A 26,785-nucleotide genomic window follows, 5' to 3' on the forward strand; every position below is an offset into this window, starting at 1 on the left:
TTTTTCCAAATATATAAATAGAAAACATCATCTCACTCCTGCTGTCTTCCATCTCATTTTTCTGCAAGATGGTTTAAGGAAACATTTCTGCTTGAATGACTGAAATTGCTTTATTTTCTACAGACAGCTATACAGTTCAACAATGAAACTTTTTTTTTTATCTGAAAACTTCAAAACTGTAATGCAAAGCATTCACTCATCCTGACCAAATACTTCTGTGCCATTACTGAGCGTCTGCCCTCCACAGAATGTGCAGCAGATATTATGTAAGGCAGCATTCCACAGCACAGCGCAGAGTTAAAAGTTAACAGCCACTCGACGACATGATGAGGTTTCTTTGCAGTGTTGCTCTCTTGAAATTGGATCAGAAGTCCACAAAGTGCACACTTTAACACTCTGCAGTGGGATCATTGTAATTATTCTGCTGTTGAGACATAAAATGACACTTTCAGAGCCATTACATGATGGATAAGACTACAGTTACTTACAGACTGAATCAAACCATGAAACTGCATGACAAATGTCATATTTTGATTAAAAATTCATGTTTCATAAGGATGCTGCAAAGATACTGACTCCGGACAAACATGTTCTAGATAATATCTTTATTCCAAATTAGATTAGTATATTGTATATGTAGCAAAAATAAAACTTGTAAAAATGTTCTGTGCATATTCTTTAGGATGTTGTGTTGACGACATAAAACATCTGCTACTTTTTGGCAACAATTCTCCAAGCAGTCACAGCTGCTTTAACATGGTTCAATAAAATTGGGAAAAAATAATCCAGTTGGGAAATTATCACTGAGTAGTCAAGAAGTACTAGCAGGTAGTAATAGTTATTAGGCTTTAATAAAGTGCTTCTTCAAGTTCATATTCTAGAGTTTAAATAATGCTAAATTAATATTTATTCAATAAACCAGTATTGATGTATCAAATTCATTTATCAATTTATTTTCCTTTTTAGGCAAAAAAAAACTGCATTCAGTTCATTTTTAAATGGAAAAATTAATGAAAGTTTCACATTTGTTTAGATTTCATATCATGTTTTGTAAAAGAGGTTTTACGACCAGATCACATATTTTAAATAAAAAAACTCCTGAATATATATGTAAATAACATATTTGTCTTTTTCTGATGAATAAAATTGAATCAATTCAGAATTTTGGCATCGATAGTTACACTGTAAAGAAGAAAAAGTTTTTTATATTTTGTCCTCAACTGTTTAGTTTGCTTACTTTCTAGGAATCCATACCAGTTTGCAGCCTTTACACTAAAATATCTCTCTTTGTTGTAGTTTTTGCTGCTTCGCTGCAACTGTTGTTCAGGAGATTGACTTTCAGAGGATTATTCTCTCGTTTTCATCAGCGAGCATTCATCCGTGACAGGAGCCAATAACTCTTTATACATCACTAACATGAATCCAGCACTTGGTTGGAGATGAATGCAGCATCCATCATCTCAAGGGTGTTCCTTGTGGAACTGTTTACCAACCTAAAGGTAATCTTGCATAATCCTGCAGATATCACTACAAATCAAGCATCTGACTGTAATCTGATGCACAGGAGCTCCATTATATACACAACAGTAAATGAGAGATGTAGTTATATACTGTAGCATCTTTCCAGCTTCTGTAAGACCAAGAGCACTTACTGTACATATTCATGCACAGTTGAGGCAATATAAATAATGAAATTATTTTAGTACCACAAGAACAAAACTCTAAAACACAAAATATCGCTATATTTAGATGATTTTCAGATCCTTCTACAAAGGCAATTATTGTTTAGTATAGGCACATTAGGGGCATATTTTTATCCAATCGATTCTGAAATGAAAGGATCAGAAATTTCAATAAATATTTGGTACTTAAATCTTAATTTTTGTCACTCTTGTGTCCAGTTATTACCAAACAAGCTTGATAAGGTTCACACTTCCTATTCCATGTTTGACAGATGAGCCTTTCAAAACTTTTTGACTCTATACAAAGATTGCGTGATGAACAAAATCAATCCCCTTACTGTTTTTATTAGGTCAGTAAAGATGTTTCTTGCGTGGCAAGCTTCTTAAATAAGAACCCAGACCAATTTGTCCTTAAAAATAGAATTATGTGAAATGTACCACACAATAAGTGAACCACAGAAGACATTTATGATACTTTTATGTTGCAATGATGTTACCACGGGTTCTTATGGGTTTATCTTACACTGAGATTGTGTCAAAACGACAAAAATGAAGCTCAGTTCGAAGCTGTTGTCCCTTGTGAATCTCATCCTGCAGGTATTAACTCTCAGAAATTGTCTTCTTTCTTCCTTTGAATTTTAAGGATGACCTATTTCTTAAATTGTCACAATGATCTAGTTCTTTTTTGCTTAGTTTATTTTTGATAGCCATTTTTGAAATAACACTTATTTTGGCTGAGGACAGCTGTTAAGCTAAAGCATGCTAAAATGTAGCAAAATATTACACCAAATTAGTTTAAGGCTTGATCAACTTCAGTTGCATATAAACAACTTTAAATTGCTATGAAAAGGTGTTTTCTGTAATTCTAATGTGTGCAGAATTTTTCAGTTTTAGGTTACACTTGCCTTACTTTAACTTCTAAACTTTACAATTTATTTTTACAACATTTACCTGTTTTTTTTTTCATTTTTATATATAATACACTCACAATAAACTGTAATGATGTTCATCTTTTCATTTAACCAGCCTCAATAAGCCATGAATCATGCTCTTGTGCTGAAGGAGGATGTGTTACCAGCAGTTTTGAATTCTGTCATTTGTTTGGGAACACCATGGTTCAAACGGTCATTACTCATGAATTTCAAAACATAAATGTCTCACTTCCTCATTTAGTCATTCAGCCAGACCCCACAGGGATGGCAATTTGCAAACGAAATGAATGAGCCACAGGTGTACAGCCACAACAGACTCACCTCCACCACAAATCTACGACATGTGATCTTTGGCGGTTTCATATCTCAAATGTTTTCTTGTCAATTAAATCTAAATCATGGTACCTTGTCATGCCAACACACAGGTCTGCAGAGCAATTCTTCTCTAAGTTGCACTCTACAGTTTTTTCATGAACATTTTTAATCAAAAAATTAAGTAGCATTTTTTTTTATATTTAAATCATCTCAAAAAGCACAATTTTTAAATAAATTTTCTGTGAATGAGCAGGCTTTAGTTTTGTTTTTTATGTAATTAAAACTTTTGAATTCCCTAAAAGCAGTTTAACTTCATACATTTGCTGAATCTAATAACTATAAATCTTCTAGGTTTTGTCTGGATCTTTACAGATCATCATCACTATAGGAAATTCTTAATATAACAAACTCACTGGACGTTTGTAAGTTGAATATGATCATCAAAAATGATCTGGTGGTCAGAGATGGGAGTGCGGTCTGATTTGTGTGAGGAACTCTTGCTTCATTTCGATGATCCACTCGAGTGTACAGCTCAGAAGCAACTGCAAGCAATTGAAAAACAAGAGCTTCCAATAATTAACAAAAAAATAAAACTCCTTTTAGTTCACTCTATGCTTTTCCTCATTTACTTCTCAGTGTTGTAAATTGTCAAAATATAAATTAAAACAATTACAAAATAAGGACTAAATATCCATGATGATTATGAGGCCTCATCACATTTATTGATCAGCCTAAACCACTAAAATTATTTTTTTTTGTCATGCCTTATTTAAACAATAAAAAACCTTGTACAGTGAATTCATGGTTTTTGCAGAAAAAAATATTGCTTTCTTCAAAATGTCGGTACTAAAGTCTCTACAAATCATTTCTACAGTTTCTGTAGTTTCTGTTTCTTTTTACTTCCTCATATACTGTCTTCGCACACTTTACTGTAACAACCCTTAATTCCGTCAATCGGAAGTACCTAAAAGTTTTTCACAGTCATTACTGATGAGTATCAAAACGCGAATGTCTCACTTCCTTGTTTAGTCATTCAGTCAGACCCCACAGGAACAGCAATTTGCAAGCAAAATGAGCGTGCCACAGGTGTCCAGCCATAACAGGAACGGACTCACCTACGCCACAGTTGAATGAAATGTGAAGTTTCGGATCTCTTTGCAGATTCTGAGTGTTGTACTTTGTACATCCTTTTTCATTCCAGCAAATAAAGACATACCAATACTTACACCAGTTCATAAAGCTATTTCTGATTGAATATTAGATTGTTATGCTTTTATCTTAATCATAACTCTTAACAAGTTAAAGCCTGATTATATTATTAATTATATCATTATTGATCCCTATAAAGTTACAAATGCAGTGATATCCTGTCAGAGCACAATAAGATTCCATGTATTGAGGACTTTTTTATTTTCAATGTTGTGAAAATAGTCTCACAAAATCACAAAAAAATAAGCATTAAGCTTATTTTATAAAATTCCCCTTAATTTTTATTCTATATATTATCAACAGAATTTAATTCCTGATCCTCTTTGACCTTCATTCTTATTTATGTGTAATCAAAGCACTTGTGGAGAAACCCAAATGCATTTGAGAAAAACACAGAGTAAAAAACAACATTTTTAGAGAGTTTTATACCCAAACCAAGGTTATGCTGTGATTCACAGGCAGGAAACCTCAGAGAGTTAATATCACCCCTTCAGCCCTCTTCTTTTTACTCTGAGAGCCTCGACCTCTCTATACTCAATAAAGTAACTCATTGTTCTATTTTTCCTGCCAGCTGTGTCAAGCTGTGCTTCAGTGGAGTTCTGTGTAATAGCCTTTACACTGGTCAATACCGAGACCACCAATGGCAAGATCCAGGTATCCCAGCAGAACCTCTCACACAAAGATGATGTGACATATTTCATACATTTTTTTTAAATTACATTTCTATCAAACAGGGCTGCACGGTGGCGCAAGTGGTTAGCGCTCTCGCCTCACAGCGAGAAGGCCCCGGTTCGAATCCCGGCTGGGACCTTTCTGTGTGGAGTTTGCATGTTCTCCCCGTGCATGCGTGGGTTTTCACCGGGGACTCCGGCTTCCTCCCACCGTCCAAAAACATGCTTCATAGGTTCATTGGTGACTCTAAATTGTCCCTAGGTGTGAATGTGAGAGTGGATGTGTGTGTGATTGAGGCCCTGCGACAGACTGGCGACCTGTCCAGGGTGTACCCCGCCTTCGCCCTTCAGTAGCCGGGATAGGCTCCGGCGCCCCCGCGACCCCGACAGGGAAGAAGCGGTCAAGAAAATGGATGGATGGATTTCTATCAAACATGTTAATAATTAGGGCTAAATTCAATCAGATTCAATTCAATTTTGAGTTAACATGGTTTACACATTTGTTTAGAAATTAATTAATATTATACTTATATATAAGGTTTTGAAAATATTCATATTAATCTGATACAGTTCACATACTGTAAATATATTAGTGAAATTATAATGAGATTGTTAATACCAAACAGTGTTACATGGATTCTCAAACGGAGAAGCTCCAACAACTGATCTGCCTCTCGCGGAGGGTGTTTCTGTATGACCACTAGGTGGCGATCACGCTATAGTATTACACCTTGTTCCAGACGAAGAAGACAGTATGAGCAAAAAAACGTGTTTTAGACCACAAATTATTATTTTTAAAAAATATTTCCTTTACATTTTTGGAAAATTTATAACTATGAGTATATAAAGAGGTTAATTTGGTCAGCAATGTGGTTGACCGAACGTTAGCATTAGCCGTCCTATAGGAAATCCCATTATATGTTAGCATCAAGCTAGATGACTTTAGCATTATGCGTTAGATCGATCTCTACTTTTATTGATTGATTATTGATCTATTAAGCTTAGCTAGATTATTTAATTTTATCAACCCAGTCCTATTAATAATTAGAATACAATCCATATAATGCAAACTTATAGATAGTAATAGCAATAGAAAAAAAATGTCTTAAAAGGAGCAGGCAGAAGCTTAGCTTACTGAAGACTACTTTAAAAAAGTTATAATATGATTCTCAGGATGATATAAAAATTATTGTTATGATTCACAATCATCATCAATAATGAAGTTTATCTTCATCAACATACAGCAATAATAATAATACTGACAAAAACATGTATTTATGTATCTAGCCATGTTTACTTTTACAATTTTTTTAATGTCCACAAAATTATCTTTATACATGATAAAATGTATAATATAACTATTCATATATTGTGCAACTTTTTCATCGTTGTTGCTTAAACCTCAGCTAATAATGACGACACCAATTGCTAAGTGCATTAGATTGACTACCCTGACGATGCATTTCTCTGAGAGGTAAACCATGATGTATGACGGAGGAGAATCGTGTTCACATACGTGACAACAAAGCCCATGTCAAAAACGAGCGTCAGCACAATCCTTGGACGGGGGAACCTCAGAGAGCTTCTGCGCATCGCATTAAGCAAGAATTAATGCTTGGGAAGCAACTGTCGTCTGCTGCACCTGACAGCTACACAACAAAGCCATTCTCCATAAATAATGAAGAGGAACGATTTTCCACAGACACAGAGAGAGGCAGGAGTAGAGGAGTTGAAATCAGAGAAGGGGAGGAGGGCATCACAGGGTGAGTAAAGGCGGAATGGATCCAAGACAGCAAGATGAGGAAAACTGCTTACGCCAAAACTACGATTGATGAACTGCAGAAGCGGCTCTTGAAAAGGCAAAGAACACAGAAAAACGAGCAAAAGAAAGAGGCCAATTAGGATATAGGAGAGTCCAGCTTCTCATCAAATATAGAAAAGGGAAAAAAGGTAATCGATTGACAAACCAGTGCAACATTAAAGGGCTTTCCCTCACTTTTCATGTCATGGCTGGATTTGGAGCAACACACAGACGGAGCATCAGGTGCTGCTGACAATCCAAGCTGGTTACCCTGCTGCCAAGTGAGCCTGTCACCCACAAACGAGACAGTGTCCGTCTAAAATCCCGCTGACACAGCTCACAGCCTCAAACAGCTCTGAACACAACACAGCACTTCAAGTCAAGACCAGATCCAGGCCTACGACTGCTGGCTCTGCAGCTTCACAGTGGAAAGGAACGGTTCAGAAAGGGCACTGATGTGCCTTTTGAACTCTCGCTACTTTCCAAACCCTACAATACACTATGTATGCAGTCTGCCATTACTAAAAGGATGTGCTGTTAGATAATAATCTGTTATGAAAGATTTTTCATGCATCATTCCCTTTTCTTTTCTTAAATCTCTGAGAAAAATGCAATAAATTTTACATCTGACATTGTTTATGAGGCTGCAGGGTCATATAATTGCCCAAATAAATCAAAACCACAGACCATTGCTTCACTTTAACATGGAATCAAAGAAGCTTCCTGCATTAATATGAAAATAAATGCATTTATTTATTGAGGTAAGTTGTAGAAACAGTATTTAAGTTAAAACTACACCAAATAAGTTGTAATTGTATATTCTAAGGTTAATTAATGATAACATTTTCTTTTTCATTCTAGTGACTTTATTTTGAAAATTCTAACAAAAAAAATGAGTGAAATAGCTTCCACATATTTTCTGAATGAGCAGCAAAACTGGACAACTAAACGCACATTTTATTTCATGAATTGATTTGGCTTTGATATATTTCATTCTGCAAAACCAAAAAAAAAACAATATTGCTTGAAAAGAGGCATACTTATCTGGTTATTTTGAAAAAGTGTAAAAAATAACTAAACAAAGCCAATCTGTCAATTATTTTACGAGTCCTGTTGGTGTGAAATCTCCACAGTTTAACCTTTTATGCCTGCTTTCATTTTTATATCACCCGTTTGTCTGTATTTTAATGGATATGATCATAAAGCAGCTTAATCACCAGGTCTGCTTTGTGTTACGACACTTCCTGGCCTCATTTTCTATTGAGGACAGTTATTTTCTTATCCTGCCAGTTTAAATAGAAAGTACTGGAAAAGTGAGAACATTACAGATTTTGAGAGAATGTGATCACAATGATGTGTTAAACACAAATAAAGTAATGGATAAATGAGCAAAAGTTGTCTATATTAATTATGAGCTGTAATTTAATAGATATTTATCGTGTTTTTGCTAAAAATATAATAATGGTTGGCACTGGTGTAGAGGATGCATCACTAAGTCACTCTAAAAAGAGCATACTAGCCAGAGGTTCAAGGTGGTTCTCCCATTCTAGGTCTCCCAACCTCCCTTCATCTTCTGAGTCGTGCTGCAGAAATGCAGATAGATCTACAGTAAGAGCAACATCTTTCTGCAGCAGATGCTGCTTAGCAGCAGTCCACTGGTGCATAAACACAGCATGTGTCTGTTTTCAAATATTCCCAAATTCTGGTCAAATTGTGAGATAAATTCTATAAAAAAGGAAGAGTTTAGAAGAAAGTTGTGTTAAAAAGTAAATTCCTTGATATAAAACGAAGTACTAATGTAGACTGAAAAAGGTTAAGATAACATTGAGAAATGTTATAAAACTTGCTGATCACAATCAGAGGAATAGCTGGAAAGAAACACTTTTCTCCACGTTTTCTCTGGGTAACAGCGTGAGATCAAATAATGTGATCCATTTCTATTTTTAAGCTGTTGATACCCAACTTAGATTTAGAAGTCTAGGTTACTTTGGGATTTATTGTTCCCTTGAAGAATAAAAGCCTGGATAAACAAAGATTATTTTTTATTTTTGGTGCTCAAAAATGATAATTATTAAAATTATAGTGACAGTTCTGCTGTAGAAGGCTGTCTCTGCTCTCTGAAAACACAACAGTGCTTATCATATAATGTCTGGAACAAAATAAACACAGAAAGCATCCGGGACACAGGGATGTATGAATATTAAATAACTCTTGCCATTAAGACTAAACATCCAGGTTTTCCTGACATAAGCGATCGATATCATCACACCGATCGCTGCAAAGTCAACACTATTTCCCACTTACACAACAGCTAAAAATGTCTTTGACTGTTGGAATGGAGTCATATATACTACTACTTACTGAAAACGATGAATGTGTGCAGAGCAAGGAAACTAGAAACTGACAGAGAATTGTGCTGGATAGGTTATGCATGACATGTAAAGTAGGCCAGACGAGGCTGAGGACAATTTTTCCTGATATTGCACAAACATGCACTATACACTTCCTAAACAGATGCTGCTCTTCACAAAAACAAGCAAGCATGTTTCCATCCTTTCAGCTCTATTTACATAGAGTGGAAGCTTTCATTTGTTTGCTCATAATTCAAACCCACCTTTTCCTGTTGCGGCTCACTGAGGTTCAGCTGCAGCCCATCCCAGCTCTCACTGGGCGAGAGGTGGGATCCATCCTGGGTAAAGTCCATCACAGTGGAGAGGAACATGGCAACATCTATAATTCAACTGACTGAATACTAGATAGCCACATTTTTAGGCACAAAGAATTACCAAATTGCCTAAAGAACGAGTGGATGAATATTCCTAAAGATAAAATGCAACTGATAGATCAAGTCCCACTCTGTTTGTATTTTGATCTGTTGTAAAAGTGTTCCCACTTATCTTTTAATTAGCGTTTTCAGCCAAAATTGAAAAAAAAAAACCTCTTTTCTTGGACATAGACGTCAGAAATGCACCTCTGAGTTGGAGGGAGTAAGCCTGCACTCATTCCCCATCATCCCTGTGTCTCCCATGCTCTCCCACTCGCTTCAAGCCCCTCATAACCACAACCTGACATCAGCGGTGCATCAAAAATGGCGAGCGATATCGGAGCTATTCCAAACGTCTCATGTCTGCAAGTGGAGCAGGAAGCAGAATTGTAGCTTCTACATCGCTTTTTCCAACCGCATTTTTTCATCTGCTCATTGATTTGAATAAAGAAATACTCATTTTTAAACGTAGTTTTCTTTATATATGTCCATTATCACAAGCAAATACTACAAGAACATGTTAAAAACACCCAAAATACAACTTTACTGTAACCTTGCTACACCTTTTCCCATATATTCAAAAAGAGCTGTCCATACATCAACAAATGTATTCCTAAACCAGATATCACAGTGCATTCACATGAGGAGCTGATGTACCAGTCATCTCAGTACTTAACTTAGAAGAAATGTTTACTCAGTTCTGAGCATTTGCCAGACAAGTCCCTGTCATAAGGGTTAATCGTGCAAATCCTCTAAGAAATCTCTTTTTAGCAGTTTGTATATGTGTTCTTATTTTTTTCATTAAAATGTCAAAAGGTAAATGGAATATGTCATCCTTTAACTCAGCACTCAATTCATCACAGCGCACCGGTACTTTGTGTATCCCTGCTGCTGAATCACCCCTAATCCACTTTTCAATGTCATGCTGATCTACCCAAGATCGGTGATTACGATCCAACAAAAACTCTGACTGAGCTCAGAGTCCAAATCTCATCACTGTCATATCTAAGCCACCAATGTAACAGGGAGGATTTAAAAGTACATGCAAGTAAAACCTTAAAACTAAATACCTGGATATATTGATTCTACTCTTGATGACTAAAACATCTCTTGGATATATGTAAATTGTGTGTGCACTATCCATCTATAGATAGGACTATTGATGAGGTCACACACAGATTGTCACATTTCTATAGAAATAGAAAAGGAAGGAAGTTGCACCTCACAAATGAATATGAAGAATGTGTTTGACAACCGCTTTTTCAGGGGACACACACATGATACTTCTGTTTCAGTCATCTACATTCATTTCTGTTCATCCCATCTTTCTCTGTCTCTTTTCCTGTCCTTCCCCCTGTCTATACCAGTTCTGCTTTTTCTGGCATTCTGAACACGTTCAGAATCAGCACCAAGACTTTAAGCAAGACTGAATCACAGGAGAGGCACATAACCAATCTGTCATTACTAGCAAATAGAAGTACAAACATGAGACAACATCTCTAGTACTACATCTACTACTCACACCTTCATTTAATGCGTTCTTTTTAGTCAGAGAGGAGTTGTGTCACACAAGCAGTCAGCTCAGGTTCCACATTGTTGCGAACTGGACACAACACACCCACTGCACCTCCGCCCTGCCAGTCTTAACCACAGACACGAGCACCTGCTCTTAGTTTTAGGATTGAGTTTTCATTTCAACGCGGAGCATAAACAGCCATCTAAGCTTGAGTTTATGGAAATTCCACATGAAAATCTTAATGCAAATGTAAGAGCGTGCTTGAACGGATGGAAACATTTGGCTGATTCTGTCACACGTAAAACCCCCTCGTCTGTCTCACAACCTCTTTCAAAATAAAATAAGGCACCAATCAATACCATTCATGCTCAGATCATCACCATGCACTAATAAAATAAAACAGCAGCTTTTTCTTTAAAAATAGAATGCAAACAGTAAAAAGCAGCACAGTGTACCTGTGTGTGGATACCTACAGTAAGGATTCTTCCCCCAGCTGAGAGGCAGCAGTAACATGCAGACACTGAGCACGCTCCACTCTGCTCCTGCCGCTGGCTCACTTGCACAAATGAGGCACCCACGAGCAAAAAAAAAAAAAGGAAACTGTCTCGCTCCTCACCTTGATCAAGCTCACAGGAAAGGCCAACCAGCTGTGAGGCTGCTGCACATCTCAGACGCTCTTTGAAAGGCTGCCCTCTCTTTTCCACTCACTCCCTATCTCTCTCACTCTCTCGCTTTCAAACAAACAAAAAAAACAGTAGAATAAACAACAGCAAAAACCAGGAAATCTGTGACAGCTGCTCTTTCTGTCTTTGCAGACAGTCTGGTTTCATAGTCACTCCTGTTTAATTTGGACAAAAGGTAAAATTTTACAAAATAACAAACACGAATACAAAGCAAAAACAGGGTCACGAAAACTGTCTTGTGCTTTTTTTGTGCAAAATAATGAAGCAGCTCTGGCAGACAAGGGTAGCTGGGAATCATTGTAATGCAGGATGACACAGTGGTGTGGCCAAGTCGAAGATGGAATGAAATCAACAATCCTGCCAAAAAATCTGAACAGCTTCTCTCAAATAACCTTTCACACAGACTTTAAATACCACATATTGTCTTGAAATTGTGTTGGAGTGACATTTTCCTCTACTTCCACGTCGTTTTGAGTCCTACTCCAATTATCATTTGATCTATGATAAAGATGATCCCAGTAGTCTTTTGATTATGATTTTGCCGTTTTTAGCCAAAACGTTAAAAAAAATACCTTGTCGTTTCATAGATTCTGCAGAGCGGCAGTAGTTCAGAAACGGAGTTGTGGGCAGACTGTTGGTTTAAGTTTTCCTTGTCCTTTCACGATTCCAGAAATACACACTCCAGGCTGTATGAGATCTCACAACTGTTGAAATATTTTGGGTGGCCCGGCTCTTTAGAACTGCAGTATTGAAAATAGTTCAGTGTCTTAGAGGAATGATGTGCAACAAACAAGGAGCTGCCTTTTTTTGGGAGCTGTGTTTTGCAGAGTGGGATGACAGCAGTCCCAGCAATAAGGATTGTAGCTCCCCTGGCTGCCACAGCTGGTGACTGGTTAGAGAAAAACACTGAGAAAATATGCTAATTTGCAGCAATTTTCCGCTTAAATCATAACACCAAAATTTTGCCTGTATATACTTAACATTTTAACCTGAAAGCCAAACTATTTTCCAATTTATCTTTAATTGTGTATTTTTGTGCATTGAGAAGATGATGGGTTCCACCTCTAACCTGAAAGCCTATTAAACACCCACTCTGATGAAAAATGTGTTTTTGGTGGTTTTAACAAACTTGAGGCTTTTTTTCTGATGATGGAGGACATCCATAAAGAAAATTAAGTTAAAAATGTAATTTCTTTATTTATTTAATTAAATAATTGTGAATCAGGACAAGACGGAAAAAAAAAATCCCACTTAAAAACAGTGTACTTGTGATGTAGAAAACACGATGGGTGAGCCACAAACTCTGTTTTGTTGTTTTTGCAGACATAAAGATCCATGTACGACTTCATTATTTCTCGTCCAAACTTACATTTTGTCTTATAACTGTATGGCTGGATAGCTTCGATATTTCTTGCCATTTGGTTGTACCAGTAATGTTAGGTTGGGGGTGTGAGGAGATGTAAGCGGGAAATCATGCTAACAGATGGGGGATGGGAGGTGAGGGTAGGGTTGATCCGTGCCAATTGTCCCTAATAAGCGAATTTCTGACCAATTCCTGCTGCTTTGCCTGAAAAAAAGACAAAGGTTTTTTGATTTTGCCTAAAACTTAGAATGATAATTAAAAGACAACTGGGAACACTATGAAAACAGGTCAAAGATGATCAGAGTGGGTTTTCAAAAAATGGCCAGTCAACATTCCTTACTCCTCTAGCCACACCCTAGAGCTCCAACTCTAGGGGCAATTGAATCTGTAGTCGTGTCCGAAAGTGTTTTTTTTAAGGGGGAGTCGTAGCGACTTAGGGCTTGGCATCCCTCAGCCAGTATGGGTGATCCATGTCCCACTTGAGGTGTGGAGGAGAAATATATCTCTCCACTTGGGTGTGCTCTGAAGCACATAAGTTTACATTTAAATGTAAGTAATTAACCTACTGTTTGCTTTTGGGTGACTTTTTAAAGTTATAAAACCAATGCTCTTATGTATTTTCCGAGCGCTGGCAACTACGCGCTAACGTGGATGACCTGTAAATATTGATAACATAATCAAAGGTTAGTAAAGTCTAGATTTTAGGATACTATTGGAAAAGTTGGGAAGCAACTTGGATTCAACATTGGTATCAATGGGGGCCGAAATTCACCTAAAACAGCTTGTTTGCATTAAAGCATGAAAAAAGAACACACATCTCAACTTATCAACCAAATCATCTTAAAATATCTTAATTCAGTCAGGAATTGTTAAATATTCAAATATTTTTTTAATGTTTTGCAGTTTAAAATACCTTTTATGCTTCACATGTATCTTCAAATTCAACTTCATTCAATATAATTAATTCAGTCACTATTATTTTGGCTGTTGTTGCCGTTTTAAATATGCAATCCATGTTGGGAACACACATAATTACCAAAAAATAAAGAATGTATTATTTGTCTCTGCAGGTATTTACTTAAAGTTGTAGAGAATTAAAAGGGAACACTCAAGGATAAATGTACCTGTGTGTACATTCCTTGTGATGCAAGTTGTAGAATATAAAAGCAAAAGATTAGCTCCATGATCTACATAGACATAAACTGCTTTTTAATTTAAGACCACAGGTCATATAATCCCTTCTTGTTTATACAGTAAAATTAAGCAATGGAAAAGAGAAACTATCTGAAGGTTTATGCTACGATTAAAAAAATTATGAATGTTTTAGTGAGACAAAGCATAAAAAGCCATAAAATAAAGACGAGTAAAGTAGAAGGCCATCTAAAATACTTCAGTGCCAAGAAGAACAGAAGGGGGAGAATAAGATTATGCAGATAAAAAATGTGCACATAAAGTCATGTTGCATTAAAGGAGGAATGACCTGTGAATATAAATAGGTATTCCACAGCTCCCTCTTTTTGTACTGAAAATACAAAACAATGTTTCTCTATTTCCTCATGCGTTTGCATGCAGAAAGCAAAACAGGCTAACTGCCAAGCCAGACAGGGGGAACACCAGCAGGGAGTTGGCACACAGCTTGCTTGCACTGACAGATCTGCAGAGTCACAACAAAACTCCGTCTAGGCACCGTGTATGTGTGTGTGGGGGGTGAGTGTGTGTCTTTGGTTGGTCCATTACAATCGAGTCAGACCCCAGGACACAACATCTCTGCCTTTCCTGTGTGCTGCTGTCTTAGACGTGTTCAGCTTTGTGTCACTCAGCAGGTTCTGTCACTACTTCAGCTGCAATTCTCTGTCAACAGACTAAACAATAACAGCGAAACAGGATAGATTTCATGGAAGTATAACTATTTTCAAGGAAAAAAAGTCATTTGTACAAGCCTACTTCATTTTTCATAAATTATTTACAGCCACACTATATGCTCTTAAAAAAATATTTCTTTTTTATTTTCATACATGCAATATTGTGAAACCCACATGTGCATTAAAGAAACACATTATAGAAACACGTGCAATATTTGGCTAATGCATCGTTACTTGAATGTTCTGTGTTTGCATGTTGGCATCATTGAACCCTAGAGTGTGCACCATCTGTCTGCTCATTACTCCCAAAACATCAGTGTAAATACACACAGAACACACATGAGGCATAACAATAAATCATTATAGTAATTCTATAGTTAATGCATGAATTCTACATATAGCAGAAGTGACAGCAATGCTGTGAGAAAATCTCTTATCAAAGCTGCTGGCTTATCGGTAAACAGGTACAGGCTCCAGTACTGGTGGTTGTCAGACTGGCAGACAGATAGACAAGGGTAGACGCAGCAAAATACGAGAGCATCAGACACAAAAATAGAACCCGCTTTAGACACAAATCCCTAAAGCAGCTATGTGAGATTTTCCAAAAAATCCAATCAGCAATTGGTTAAATGTGAAGACTCTGGGGTTTGAGCTCTTTTTCAGTTGAAGGGCCAGTTAACCAGTTAACTGCTATCAAACAAGAGTTTACCACAATATGTTTTAAACAGATTGTGCTTTTATTTCTGCTTTTAACTAACAAAAGATCTCACCACAATGCTGGGCTTTTTGCCAAACATAAATTATTTTGTGTGGCTAAATACTAAAACCTTTATTTCCTCATTAGTCCTTTGCAGAAACTCACACCTTGCTGCTTCCTTTGCACTTCAAAGAAAAGAGAAGCTGCAAACATTCTGTTGAACTCTGTAATTTTAAAGCCTAATTTTTAGCCAACTACCAACATTTTATGGAGTGCAGTAAATACATGTAGCAAAAGTAACTTGTGGGGCAAAATAAAATGACTGAACAGATTGTATTCTGATTCAAAAAATAAATTGTACAATAATGGAATACAGTAAAGTCGCTAAAATGAGGACAAAAGCAAGAAACTGAGGGAGAGAGAAGTCCAAATGAGATAAAGAGGAGATGGAAAGAGGGATGGAAGAATGACAGCAGACCAAGAAGAAAGGGATGCGGGGATATGCAAAGGGCATACCCTATTTGACTTTAAGCTGACTGAGCCCAGTGGCAGCCAAAGACGGAGGCCAACACATACTAGGGGACAGGGCCAGACGCGACACCCCCTCCGGGGAGAATCTGCCTCCACCAAATCCATACATGGATTTCTAAACTCTGTTTACTTTTGTCTCGCCTTTGTGTCTCCCAAGCTTTTGCCCTTATCGCAGCTCAATCTTTGCTTTGTTCATCACTTGCTTTTTGTACCCCCCCGACTTTCTTGATTGATTGCGCCCTCCCTCTCCACCTCATTCTCCTTCTGTCAAACCCCTTGAACAGATCCCCAAGAAAATCCCAGCATTCCAAAGAACAACCAGCAAAAAGTAATTGGTCACATGCATGATAAACGAGGAAAAAGGTTGAGTCTGTCAGGTAAACTGAACTTGTCATCTTTTCTTCACATTACATATGCATTGTGTCTCTTGACATGTATGGTAAAAACTAGTTTAGAAGTAAATACCAATGGCACAGAGTTGTGGATAAAAAAAAAAAACTCACAAATTTCTGTCTAAATAAAATTAAATTCCTTCATGTAACTTCAACATGCATTTAAAAAAAAAGAATGAATAAGTGTATTATAATTTCATTGTAGGCAGTGAAAGGAACTATTTTTTATGTGTTGCCAAAATAAAAACTCTATTGATATTGCTCGATATTTAGCCAATGTTGTAAATGTCCAAAAATCCTACAGTGGCTGCATACCGCATGGTGGCCACGGATGTTTTAAGAAAAAGCTCAAATTTGATGGTGACCAAACGATTTTTCTCTAAATCAGTCAGTGGCCGCCCAGGCACATCTCAAAGTCGCGCGGTGGCAGTCCAGTCATGAAAGGTGGGGGTCTTTTTAAAGGACACTCTTGAGGATTGACGAAAGCATGCCTTACACTCAAGCTTTGAGGCTGCAGAACAACCACCGACCCAACTTTAGTCACGGAGCAGCTGCCCTGCAGCAATTTGGGTTATGATGCAACACTAGAAAAACCACCTGTCCTACAAATAGGTTTACCGATGTTGGTGCAAAACCACTGTAAATGTTTCTTTGGCGAAACTGCTGAGATTTACAGATGTGATATACTGATAGACACGTGACGTGCGTTCAAGAACGCACATTCTTGAATGCACATTTACCCCATGGTTTTCACTCTGGACAAGCAGGGAGGGGCCTCTTCTTCATATTCTACTATTAATGCTGCAGTTATGAATATATCTGCCACCATGTGGTGGGGAGGAATCAGCAGAATCTTCAAGATATAATGCCATAGCCCAATTTTTTTCAAAAATCACTGGCATGGTCATAAATGTAGATGGCGGCAGTCAAGCATGCAGAATAGCCCACTTTTTATTTACCCCCAGGCTACCGGGTGGCTGTTGGCCAGTGGCACTAAATATGGACAAATGCCGTCCAGAGACATTTACACATCATCCAGTCAGACTTGCTGCCGGCCAGCGATCCGCCCTGTTGGCGCCCAGTTGTCACCCGATTTTCGCCACCAGTCACTGGACTGCGACCACGCGACTTCGAAATGTGCCAGAGCAACGTCGACTCTTGGAGAAAAATCGTCCGGTCACTGTGTCATAATTCCAGTCGGGCACAAACTGCAATGATTAATGTCACAGAATTAAAAAGGACGCCATCTATGCATCACCACCAAATCTGGGTCCCTGAATGGTCAAAGTTTGACCTGGTTTAACGTTTAGCGTGGGTTCAATGGATGCATGTTTTGTACGTAAAGCCTGAAAGCAATCATAGAAACTTGCGTAGCGACATAAACACAAGAGTTTTGAACATAGACTTTAAGGCAGGGGTCTCAAACTCAATTTAGCCGGGGGCCACTGGAGGCGGAGTCTGGGCGAGGCCGGGCCGCATCAGGATTTTCACAAGAAAAGCGCTGATAAAACATTCCAAGGTTCTCAAATATCTTTGTTTTTAAACACAAAATAATGAATAAAATAAATAAATATATTAAATAATGAATTAAAAAGCAGGCAAATCAGTTTGGAAGTCTTTTAGTTCCATCAGACTCTGATTTTTTTTCTATGTTGAATTTCTGACCCATCAAAATTTTAAGTCTCGAAATTAAAACACTGATTTTTTTAAGATAGAAAATATTTTTGGGAGCATAAAATGTTGCTGTTTAAAAAGCAAGGGTTGAAAAAAAATAAAAATTCAGAGGTTAAAAAAAATTCAGAAAAATATTTTGAGCTTAAGAAAATTCAGAATAAAAATTCAGGGGTTAAAAGAAAAAAAAAAAAATCAGAGGGTTAAGAAAATTCAGAGTAAAAATTCAGAGGTTAAAAAAATTCAGGATAAAAATTCAGAGGTTAAAAAAATGGCCCGCGGGCCGCGAGTTCGAGACCCCTGCTTTAAGGAAATGTTCAAAACTACAATAAAAAAAAAATCTTCAGATCTGTTAATTTTTCCTTTGCATTTCAAAACACAATTCTCAGAGAAATGTCAAACTGCTGTATTTTGTTATTTTTCCATAGATAAAAATGTGTTTAACTTGACGGTACTTTAAAAAAATATTTAAACCAATTAAAAGATAAAAAAAACTTTATGCAGTCAAAGCATAAACAGCAGTTTAGTTTGGATTAGTGTGCAACCATTGCAAAGTAAAACTCACCACCGCTAAGTACAAAGACTTCAGTGTCCTTCGCGCCCAGCTTACACATCAATAGACAGCAACGGACTGAAGGAGAACGCTCTCTAGCTATTTTGTGGTTAACTTGCATGCCGGGTGTATTTTTGTCTTTACCCACTATGCCCTGGACCGCAGCCATGCGTCAGATGTTCACATAAACAGTAACCGAATCCCTTTCTTTGTTCACGGTTTCAGAGATCATCATTGACAGCAGTTTGGAGCATTACCCTGCATTGAACTAGTTCTTCCGTCTGATGCAGAATGAGTTACACTCTTTGGCTTAATATTCAGAATGAGTCAGACAGACAAATGAGTGGCAACCATATGAACAAAGTGTGAATGAAGGCGACAGGCAGCAAAATAATTCAGTGAAATGAAAAGCAAGGCTGTGGTGTGACATGCCTTTTTATAGAGACCATGGCCTGCAGTCACAATGGTGACTTTCAAATGGCAGACACCTGTTAGAAGACACCAGAGTGGAAAGTGGGTCCCTGACTGGGAATTGGAAACAAGTGTGATTTGAGCATCCCGTCAAGATTTCTCCAAAAGGTCACAAGTTTCTAGAGACATTCAAAACAGAATCCAAACTCATCACGGCACTCTGTTTAGACTTTCAAATCACAATTGTGGATTTTTTTTAATAAACTAGTTCTGTGTCTGCAGCACCAGCCAAAAGTTTGAGCACAACAACTCCAGTGTTATGATTTATGATGATGCAATGATGTGTTGCACGGCAACAGAGTCCTGCAGTTGTTGCTGTATATTTTTACAGATTTAAATGTATACAAAAACACATCAAATCTGACTCATGCAGCAACAAAAACAGAAATCATCTTGCTAAAACAAGTAAGTATTTTGTAACTAAATTTTCTTCATAAACACAAATTATGTTTATGGTTTTTAGTGGCTATTTGATTAAAAAAATAAAAAGTAGAAATACTTTTGTCATGTATATCGATAATACTATAACTGGGGCTCAACACGTTACAAATGTGTGTGAGTATGTGTACTAAATCTCAAATTGAAAGACACCACCATCATTTTCAAAATGTTCTCATCACTTATTTACAAATGACAGTCCGGGTTTGCTTCACCAAGCGGTTAATCTAAACTTGATAAGGAAGTATCTTTAAAAAGCAGAATTTGAATTTCACACCAGGCTGTTTATTTAAAGAGGAAGAAAAATACTTTTGTCTAAGAATATATGGACAGAAAAATCTACACAAAAAAAACAGTTTTTTGTTTTAGTATTATTAGTATTTAGTTTTTAAAGTACAAAGTTTCACATGTTTAATGAATGCATTTTGGGGTCAGTTGGATCACAAATCCTAAGTAAATAGTGCAAAAACTTAGTTTCTGCAAAATTGGTAGTGAGGATGTAACACAGAGTCGAAAACTAAAACATTTCCGTACATGTTTACTTATCTTTGTACATCTGTACTCACATAGCAGTAAAATGATAACTCCTATAATATATCTAAGGTTTATATGGGTGTATTTTTAATCTAAAAATGGTTATTTAACATCCAATTGCTAGTTTTCTTAAATTAATTAAAGTATGGTGCTTAGTGATCTTAGTGTTAATTAGAACAAAAAATAACTTTTTTTTTTTTTTTTACTTATCTTCAGTCACTTGTTCACAAATAATTACTCTCTGGTGGTCCAATGTGTTTGTCGATGTTACATAAACTAACTATGATAACTTTTTTGAAAGTAAACGCTTACTTTTAACCATTATGACATATTTTAACTGTAATCAGACTATTTTGATAATATGTTTCTGTGCATCCAAGTAGTTTTAACACTTAATAGTGAAAAGCAGGTAGACTTATGCTCCTTTTGAAATTAAATAACCAGCTTTCTGGGCTTTTGGAGTTGGCATATATTTACCCCCAACATGCAAATAAGGCAAACATAAGAGTATAATATGAAAAAAAAAAAGTTAAGACTTTTCATGTGACTTTGTTCTGTCTTCCCATAGACAAACATCATTCAGGACGTTCTGGCTCATTGTTGATCCTCAACAACAATGGAGAACAAAGAAGTTGAGGTGAAAATCTCCGAACTGAGAGCTGCAATTCTTCTGATGCACAAGGAGCTAAAAAAGGACATGGCAGCTGAGTTCAAAGAGCAGCTAAAAGAAGTGAAAGAAAGTCTCCAGAACGACATACTGCTCATGGAGAAGAGGCTAGCAGCAATATGTCTGAAAAGAAAAGAAGACTGCATTGAGGGCGCCAATGCTGAAGATGATGACCTGACTCTGAGCAGTGACTCATCGGAAACGGAGTATGAGACCGACCAAATGCTCAAGAAATTATCACGCCATCAAACGGATTATTTCTTAAAGCTTTCCTTTGACGCCTACAGTGGTAGTGACTCCAGCGACAGTGAAAACTGGGATGAACAAGCCGCATATACTCCCAGTGGGGTTCAGGACTGTTCTCAACAGGCTGCAAGTGAGATTCACAAAAACAGCTGTTCATACCTTGATTCTGTGGAGAATGAAACCAGCTCACTAATGAAGAAATCAAAGGAGGAAAAGAGCAAGCGGAGCCCATCCAGCGGAATATTCATGGCCAGTATTCAGAAAAGCTGGAGGGCAGGAGTTGATGCCAAAGATGTAGAAGACACCAATCCTTTTCTGATGGAGAGGCAGTGGACGACATGGATGGACCAGCAGGAAAAGAAAGGAAGCTTAAGGAAAGAAAAAATAACTCAAGAAAGGGATACTCAAAGCTGGAAGGCGTCAGCTGCTAATGAATTAAGAAAGCAACGTTCAGCAGCTGGACAGGAGAGGAGCATGAAGAAAATAAGAAGGAAGCTCAGCCACTTTTTTGATTTCCAAACATCTCATAAGTGGCAGAAACTACAAGAGGACTGAAATGCAAATTTACAGATTATGTTTTCTTGATCTTTTGGAAAATGTAAAACTTTTTTCAATACAATTTAATTAAAAAAGAGTTTGTCTTTGCTTCCTGTTTGCTTAGAGAGATTTTTTTAAAGTATAGAACTGACAAAAAAAAAAAAACTTAACTCATTTCTTTCTTCCATCAGAAAAGTTGTACAAAAAAATGAGAAAACTTTTTATCAATAGCAAAAATTACATGTGAGATATAGGAGGGGCAAAAAAATCCCCATGACAAATGTTCACAGTTTAAAAGACAATTGCAGATACATGCATCCATTTTCAGAACTTGCTGAATCTCTTTCAGGGTCGATAGAACCAACACAGCTACTGCTGGATGCAGGAGGGGTAAACCCTGAACAGATTGCCAGCTTGCTGCAGGGCCACACACACAGTCACATAGAGGCAATTTAGAGACACCAATCAACCTAAAAAGCATGCTTTTGGACTGTTGGAGGAAGCTGGAGCACCTGGAGAAAACCCACACATGCCTGAGAAGAACATGCAAACTCAACACAGAAATGTCCCACTTGGTATTAAGCTAGGGCCTTCTTGCTGTGAAATAATTGCATTCATCTTTAAGCTCTTTTATTGTCAAAGCAACTGAGATTCATCAGAAATTTAGAAAACACCAAAAAAAAAAATCCGTTCTAAACTTCTCCCTTGCCAGAAATTAATGATAATTATTTCTTTTGTGAGTGTTTAAAAATGTAGTAAATTTTATTTAATAAATATTCTCATTTACTTGACTATTCATCGTGTAAAATGTAGAAAATCAGTTACTTTCATTTTTTTCCTTTTTACACATACTAGGTTATCAATAGTTTTTTTTAATCAACTAAAAAGTTTGACCCCCTGTTGTATATTGACAATACAATTGACATCCCACTTCACATTTAAAGCAAGCTATAACAAAAAAAAACACTTTCCTAATAATTTTTAGCTTTTGCAACACATTTCAGCAAAATCAAAGTGACAGTGAATTGAAAATTAAATGCCACTTCAGAATGTGCAAATATAAGCATACATATGAATACTTTTATTTTTCGTAAACAGATAAATTAAGTGCAGTTATTTAACTAGTCATTTGGCAAAATTTAAAATTAAATACCTTTTTATTCTCTGTGGGAATTGACATTACCTATGCTCCAGTAGGTGGCACTAAGTTACTTCTGAGATGCATCAAATAAGATCACTGAAAAAAAAAAAGCTCATTCTAATGGAAACTACTACTTTTCTCTGTCAGTTCTGATAAACAGTAATTATATCACAAACATCTGATGTCTCACCGTTTGGTTCCACATCCACTGAAACAAGCAGATTCTTTCAATTTGAACAGCATTCATTCAAGTCAGAATAAAATCAAATGTATTCTAAAATAACAGGAGATGTGTTCACTCATATCCTATATCATGTGGAAGTTTTGTCATAAAAACAACAAAGGCAGAAAAAAAAAATGTGTCACTAAAATATTGAACCCCCTTTCCAATTTACATGCAACAAAACCCCAAACTTCTTTTTCAAACAGGACAGATCAGAAGTCTCTTGTTCCCCTCACTTTCACTACCCGATTCTAACCTCCAGTATGCTTTAAAAAACAGACATTTCTGTTCATGATTTCCCACCAGTGTTTCAAACAGCACTAATAATGATTGCAGACAGACTGAATCACACCAGGATGGCAGTGTTACAAAACCTAATGAGATTCTCTCCAACAGGTAGGAGACTGTAAACACAATCAACAGTCTAAACCTGAATGATGCTCCATTGCAATTTTGCCTGTCTTTTTTTATGAAAAAAAAACAAACAAATGATTGAAGATTATTAAAGAAACTATCACAAACCAATGAATGGTCTTTATATATTAGAGTTGTAACATTCATAGACTTAATTCAAGTCATTAATCGAACTGACCATTACCAAGGGCTGTTCCTCTTTATGTCTGTTTCTGAGGAGGGGTTCTCTGAAACCCTCACATCCGTCTGGCTGCAGGAGCCTTAACTTTTTTCTGGACTTGTTTTTGTTTTGTTCGTACTGGTCCCCTCCTTGGTGTTTTGGGTATCTGGGATCAGCCCTTTTGGGGAGGGGTACTGTAAAGATTCTGTGCTTTAGTTTAGTTTTTCAGTTATGTTCTTGGTCATGTTTTGAGTTGTTCCCCTAGTCACCAAACCTGCTCTCCTGGTTTTGGGTCCTAAACCACTAGTTCCTGAAAAATTGATATTAGAAAATAGCATTTGGATTAAGACATGGAAGGCTTTTTTTTACTATAATGTAAAAACGACCAAGTACCATCACAGCGGACAACACACAACTGATGGCAGCAAAAATGGTCAAATCATCCCTACAGTCCAGTGTGTGGAAATGTGGTAGAATGTTTTAATAATGTTCCCCTTGTATTATTTTGATGTGGAAAACAACAGTGGGCTGAACTTTATGAAACTAAAATGTGAATGTATTTGCAATTAATTCTTCTTTTACTTGTGTGTACACTTGTTTAATTTACACTTTACATGCAGTGTTCATTACCCAGGTATTTATCTTTTGAGTCACACTGGTTGAATTTTTGACTAAAGATGTCCTGGATTGATTTTAGATCAGTGAATCAGATTGTTCAAAATGAATCAATATCGACTCTGAATCGTATCCTCAACCACAAATTATGATATTAATCGAATTTTTACACCCCTCAATACTATGAGAACCCAGATTATTACAGAGTTTATAATAACCAAAAAAGCTTATTCCAAAGAACCATACCTATCTTGAGAACCTTCAGCGCCATCCTGGGACTCAGTAAATAATTGCACTGCCTCTAATACAATACAAATCCTCATTTGCACATTTTCAATATCCACTCACCACTAAGGAAGTGGGACCTGCAATGAGTTGCAAATGTTTGATTAGCATGAAGAGCAGGGGAAAAACATCCTGCAGCTTTCGGCCACAGTCCACCTGGGTCACATTGTTGTTTTTTCTCTGCCTGCATTTATCCATCCTTTTATCCTTTTGCATCTGTGGTCTCACTCAAACTGTTACTAAGGTTACCAACTTTTTTTATGGTGTCAACCTAGAAAACTGTAAAATAGCTCTGCTAAGCATCTTCAATTTTCCTTTGAAACCTACCAAATAATAAATAAATGCTATAAAGCACCTCATAGCAGAATGTCAGCTGTAATTTAGAACTGCACACATTTTCCCTTTTACTACACTGAGCCCTAGTTTTATCTTACTCAGCCCACCACTGATTGATCTATGAGGGCGGTTGCATTGGAAAGTGAATTATTTGGCTCCATCTGTAGCAGTCTCTACCTCCTCGTTCATTCCACGGAAGAAAGCCGACTTCGCCTTGTGAATACAGTGAATCACCGCGTGTGAGAAAGATAAAAGGACTTTATTTTGGGTTATACCATCATTACAAGTCACTTTTCCCTCCCTCTGAGTAAAGCAGCCACTTAAAAAGGCAGTCCCCCTTCCTGACATACTTGTATTAAAATTCTGAGTCCCGATGTGTGTGTATGCATGCACCTCGTGTGTGCATTAGCTTGGGAGCAAGAGAGTATGTGATGAAATTGGTAGAGAACAATGCTGGAGGGAACCACACAGAAGCTGGGCAGACTTCTCATCTTGTACAACACAGGCTGTTCTTACAGAAAAGGGGATATGTGGGGGATTTGTCCTCTGAAAATGTCAGAATCAGGGCAGACGGGATCAGAGAATAGAAGGAGACAAGGAGACAGATGCAGGTGAAGATATCCCTCAAGGAGAGAAGTGAGGAATGAACGGAAAAGGAGATCTAATTTTATTTGGTTCACTGAAGCTCCCCACTGACACCAACACTACAGGCTCAAATTATTCTGGCCTAGAAGCTCCTATTAGTGCTAAAATACACTACTATTACTCGTGCATTATGATATCCCAAAAACATTTAGCAGAGAATTAAGTTCATCCTTACGTATTCAACACAATATTGAATCTCTTGATTAGCTCAGGTTACCTAGAAAGCTTGGAGGTCAAAAAATGAGAGCTGCTGCAACCGACGGTCACCCAGGCTATGATGAGTCACAATCTCAGCTGGGAAACACAGACTATACATGACATCAAAACATTGCTATTTCCACCATCAGTGCAAAAAAACTACTCAACTCTAAATTAGAACACCTGACCCACAAGCATGTCCTCCAAAGCTTTATCTAAGCAGAGGAGCTGAACCAAAAAGAAGGTGAGCTGATGCTCAATAAGACACCATGACTCACAGTCTTCCACAAACTAAAAACCTACTTTACACTCAAAGGCAGTGAATGTCAGGAATAGTGGTGGTGGACCTAAATAGACGGAAGCTTGAACCAGAAACTTAAGCATAGAACTAACTAGCATTAAGGATAATAAACTTGTGACTCAAAGAGAAATATAAAGGTGTTACAACAGTCTATATCTATTACGTTAATGCCGGCTTCATACTGGAGGCGGAGAGCGCGCGGAATACGCTTTACCTCCAGTTCACACGAGACGCATACTTTTTCGCGATGGTTGACAGGCGCTTCTGCTCAGCTGTGGTCATTTAGAGCTTCTACCAATAATTTGACATAGTCTATCTTGACTTGTTGCCAATTGCTCTCTTGTTGATTGTGTTTTTAGACACCCAAAACCACACCTCCCGCTCCATAGTCAGCCCACAACATTGATCTATGTGTATTTTTTTGTTTTTTTTATTATTTGTGAGTTTATTTTCATCTCTACGGTCTGTTTAGATACAAAAATGTGATCACATTTGTCAATTAAGGTATTTTATAGAGAAAAATTGGTTATATTTTGAAAGTCGGACCAGATTTTCTTGTGTAACTTCCTGCCAAGATTGATGTGGATTCGCGTCTGGTGTGCTCTACACCACGGGTTAATAAGGGCGTCGAATGTAAGCAGCCTCCGTTCTGCCCCGCTTCACAATGCTTCTGCATGCAGTGTGAACCTGCCATAAAGTCCCAGTCTGAAAAAACCAATCCCAATGGTCTTATAATTACAATTATGACAGTTTTGATGTCAACTCAAACAATGAAAATGGAGATGAATCTATTTGTCTGCAAGTGCATCAGAATGGAATGGATCAAATGTCCCACTTACAAGCTTTTGCCAATTACTTTTTTTTGTCTGCTCCTGATTTACGATTTAAATTAAAAAAAAAAAACTCAGAATAGCACTTTTAAACCTAATTTT

General features: G+C 37.2%; 2 protein-coding genes across 7 annotated transcripts in view; one reads left to right on the forward strand and one right to left on the reverse strand.

Moving 5' to 3' along the window:
• Positions 1 to 26,785, reverse strand: part of mctp1a (multiple C2 domains, transmembrane 1a) — a 119,337-nt gene that overhangs the window by 85,348 nt on the left and 7,204 nt on the right. The window contains exon 1 of one of the 6 annotated variants that reach the window (XM_024275328.2): positions 11,364 to 12,554. The exons of the other annotated variants lie outside the window; for them this stretch is intronic. The gene's annotated coding sequence lies outside the window, so the exon portion shown is untranslated. Of the gene's footprint in view, positions 1 to 11,363; positions 12,555 to 26,785 lie in introns of those variants that run through there. 6 annotated transcript variants of the gene reach the window in all.
• On the forward strand, positions 19,442 to 21,647 carry LOC112148314. The gene is made up of 2 exons (XM_024275331.2): positions 19,442 to 19,518; positions 20,654 to 21,647. Exon 2 carries the CDS (start codon positions 20,702 to 20,704, stop codon positions 21,551 to 21,553), a length of 852 nt encoding a protein of 283 aa, XP_024131099.1. The 5' UTR covers positions 19,442 to 19,518; positions 20,654 to 20,701; the 3' UTR covers positions 21,554 to 21,647.

The sequence above is a fragment of the Oryzias melastigma genome, linkage group LG9 (genome assembly GCF_002922805.2).
Source record: "Oryzias melastigma strain HK-1 linkage group LG9, ASM292280v2, whole genome shotgun sequence".
NCBI lineage: Eukaryota > Metazoa > Chordata > Actinopteri > Beloniformes > Adrianichthyidae > Oryzias > Oryzias melastigma.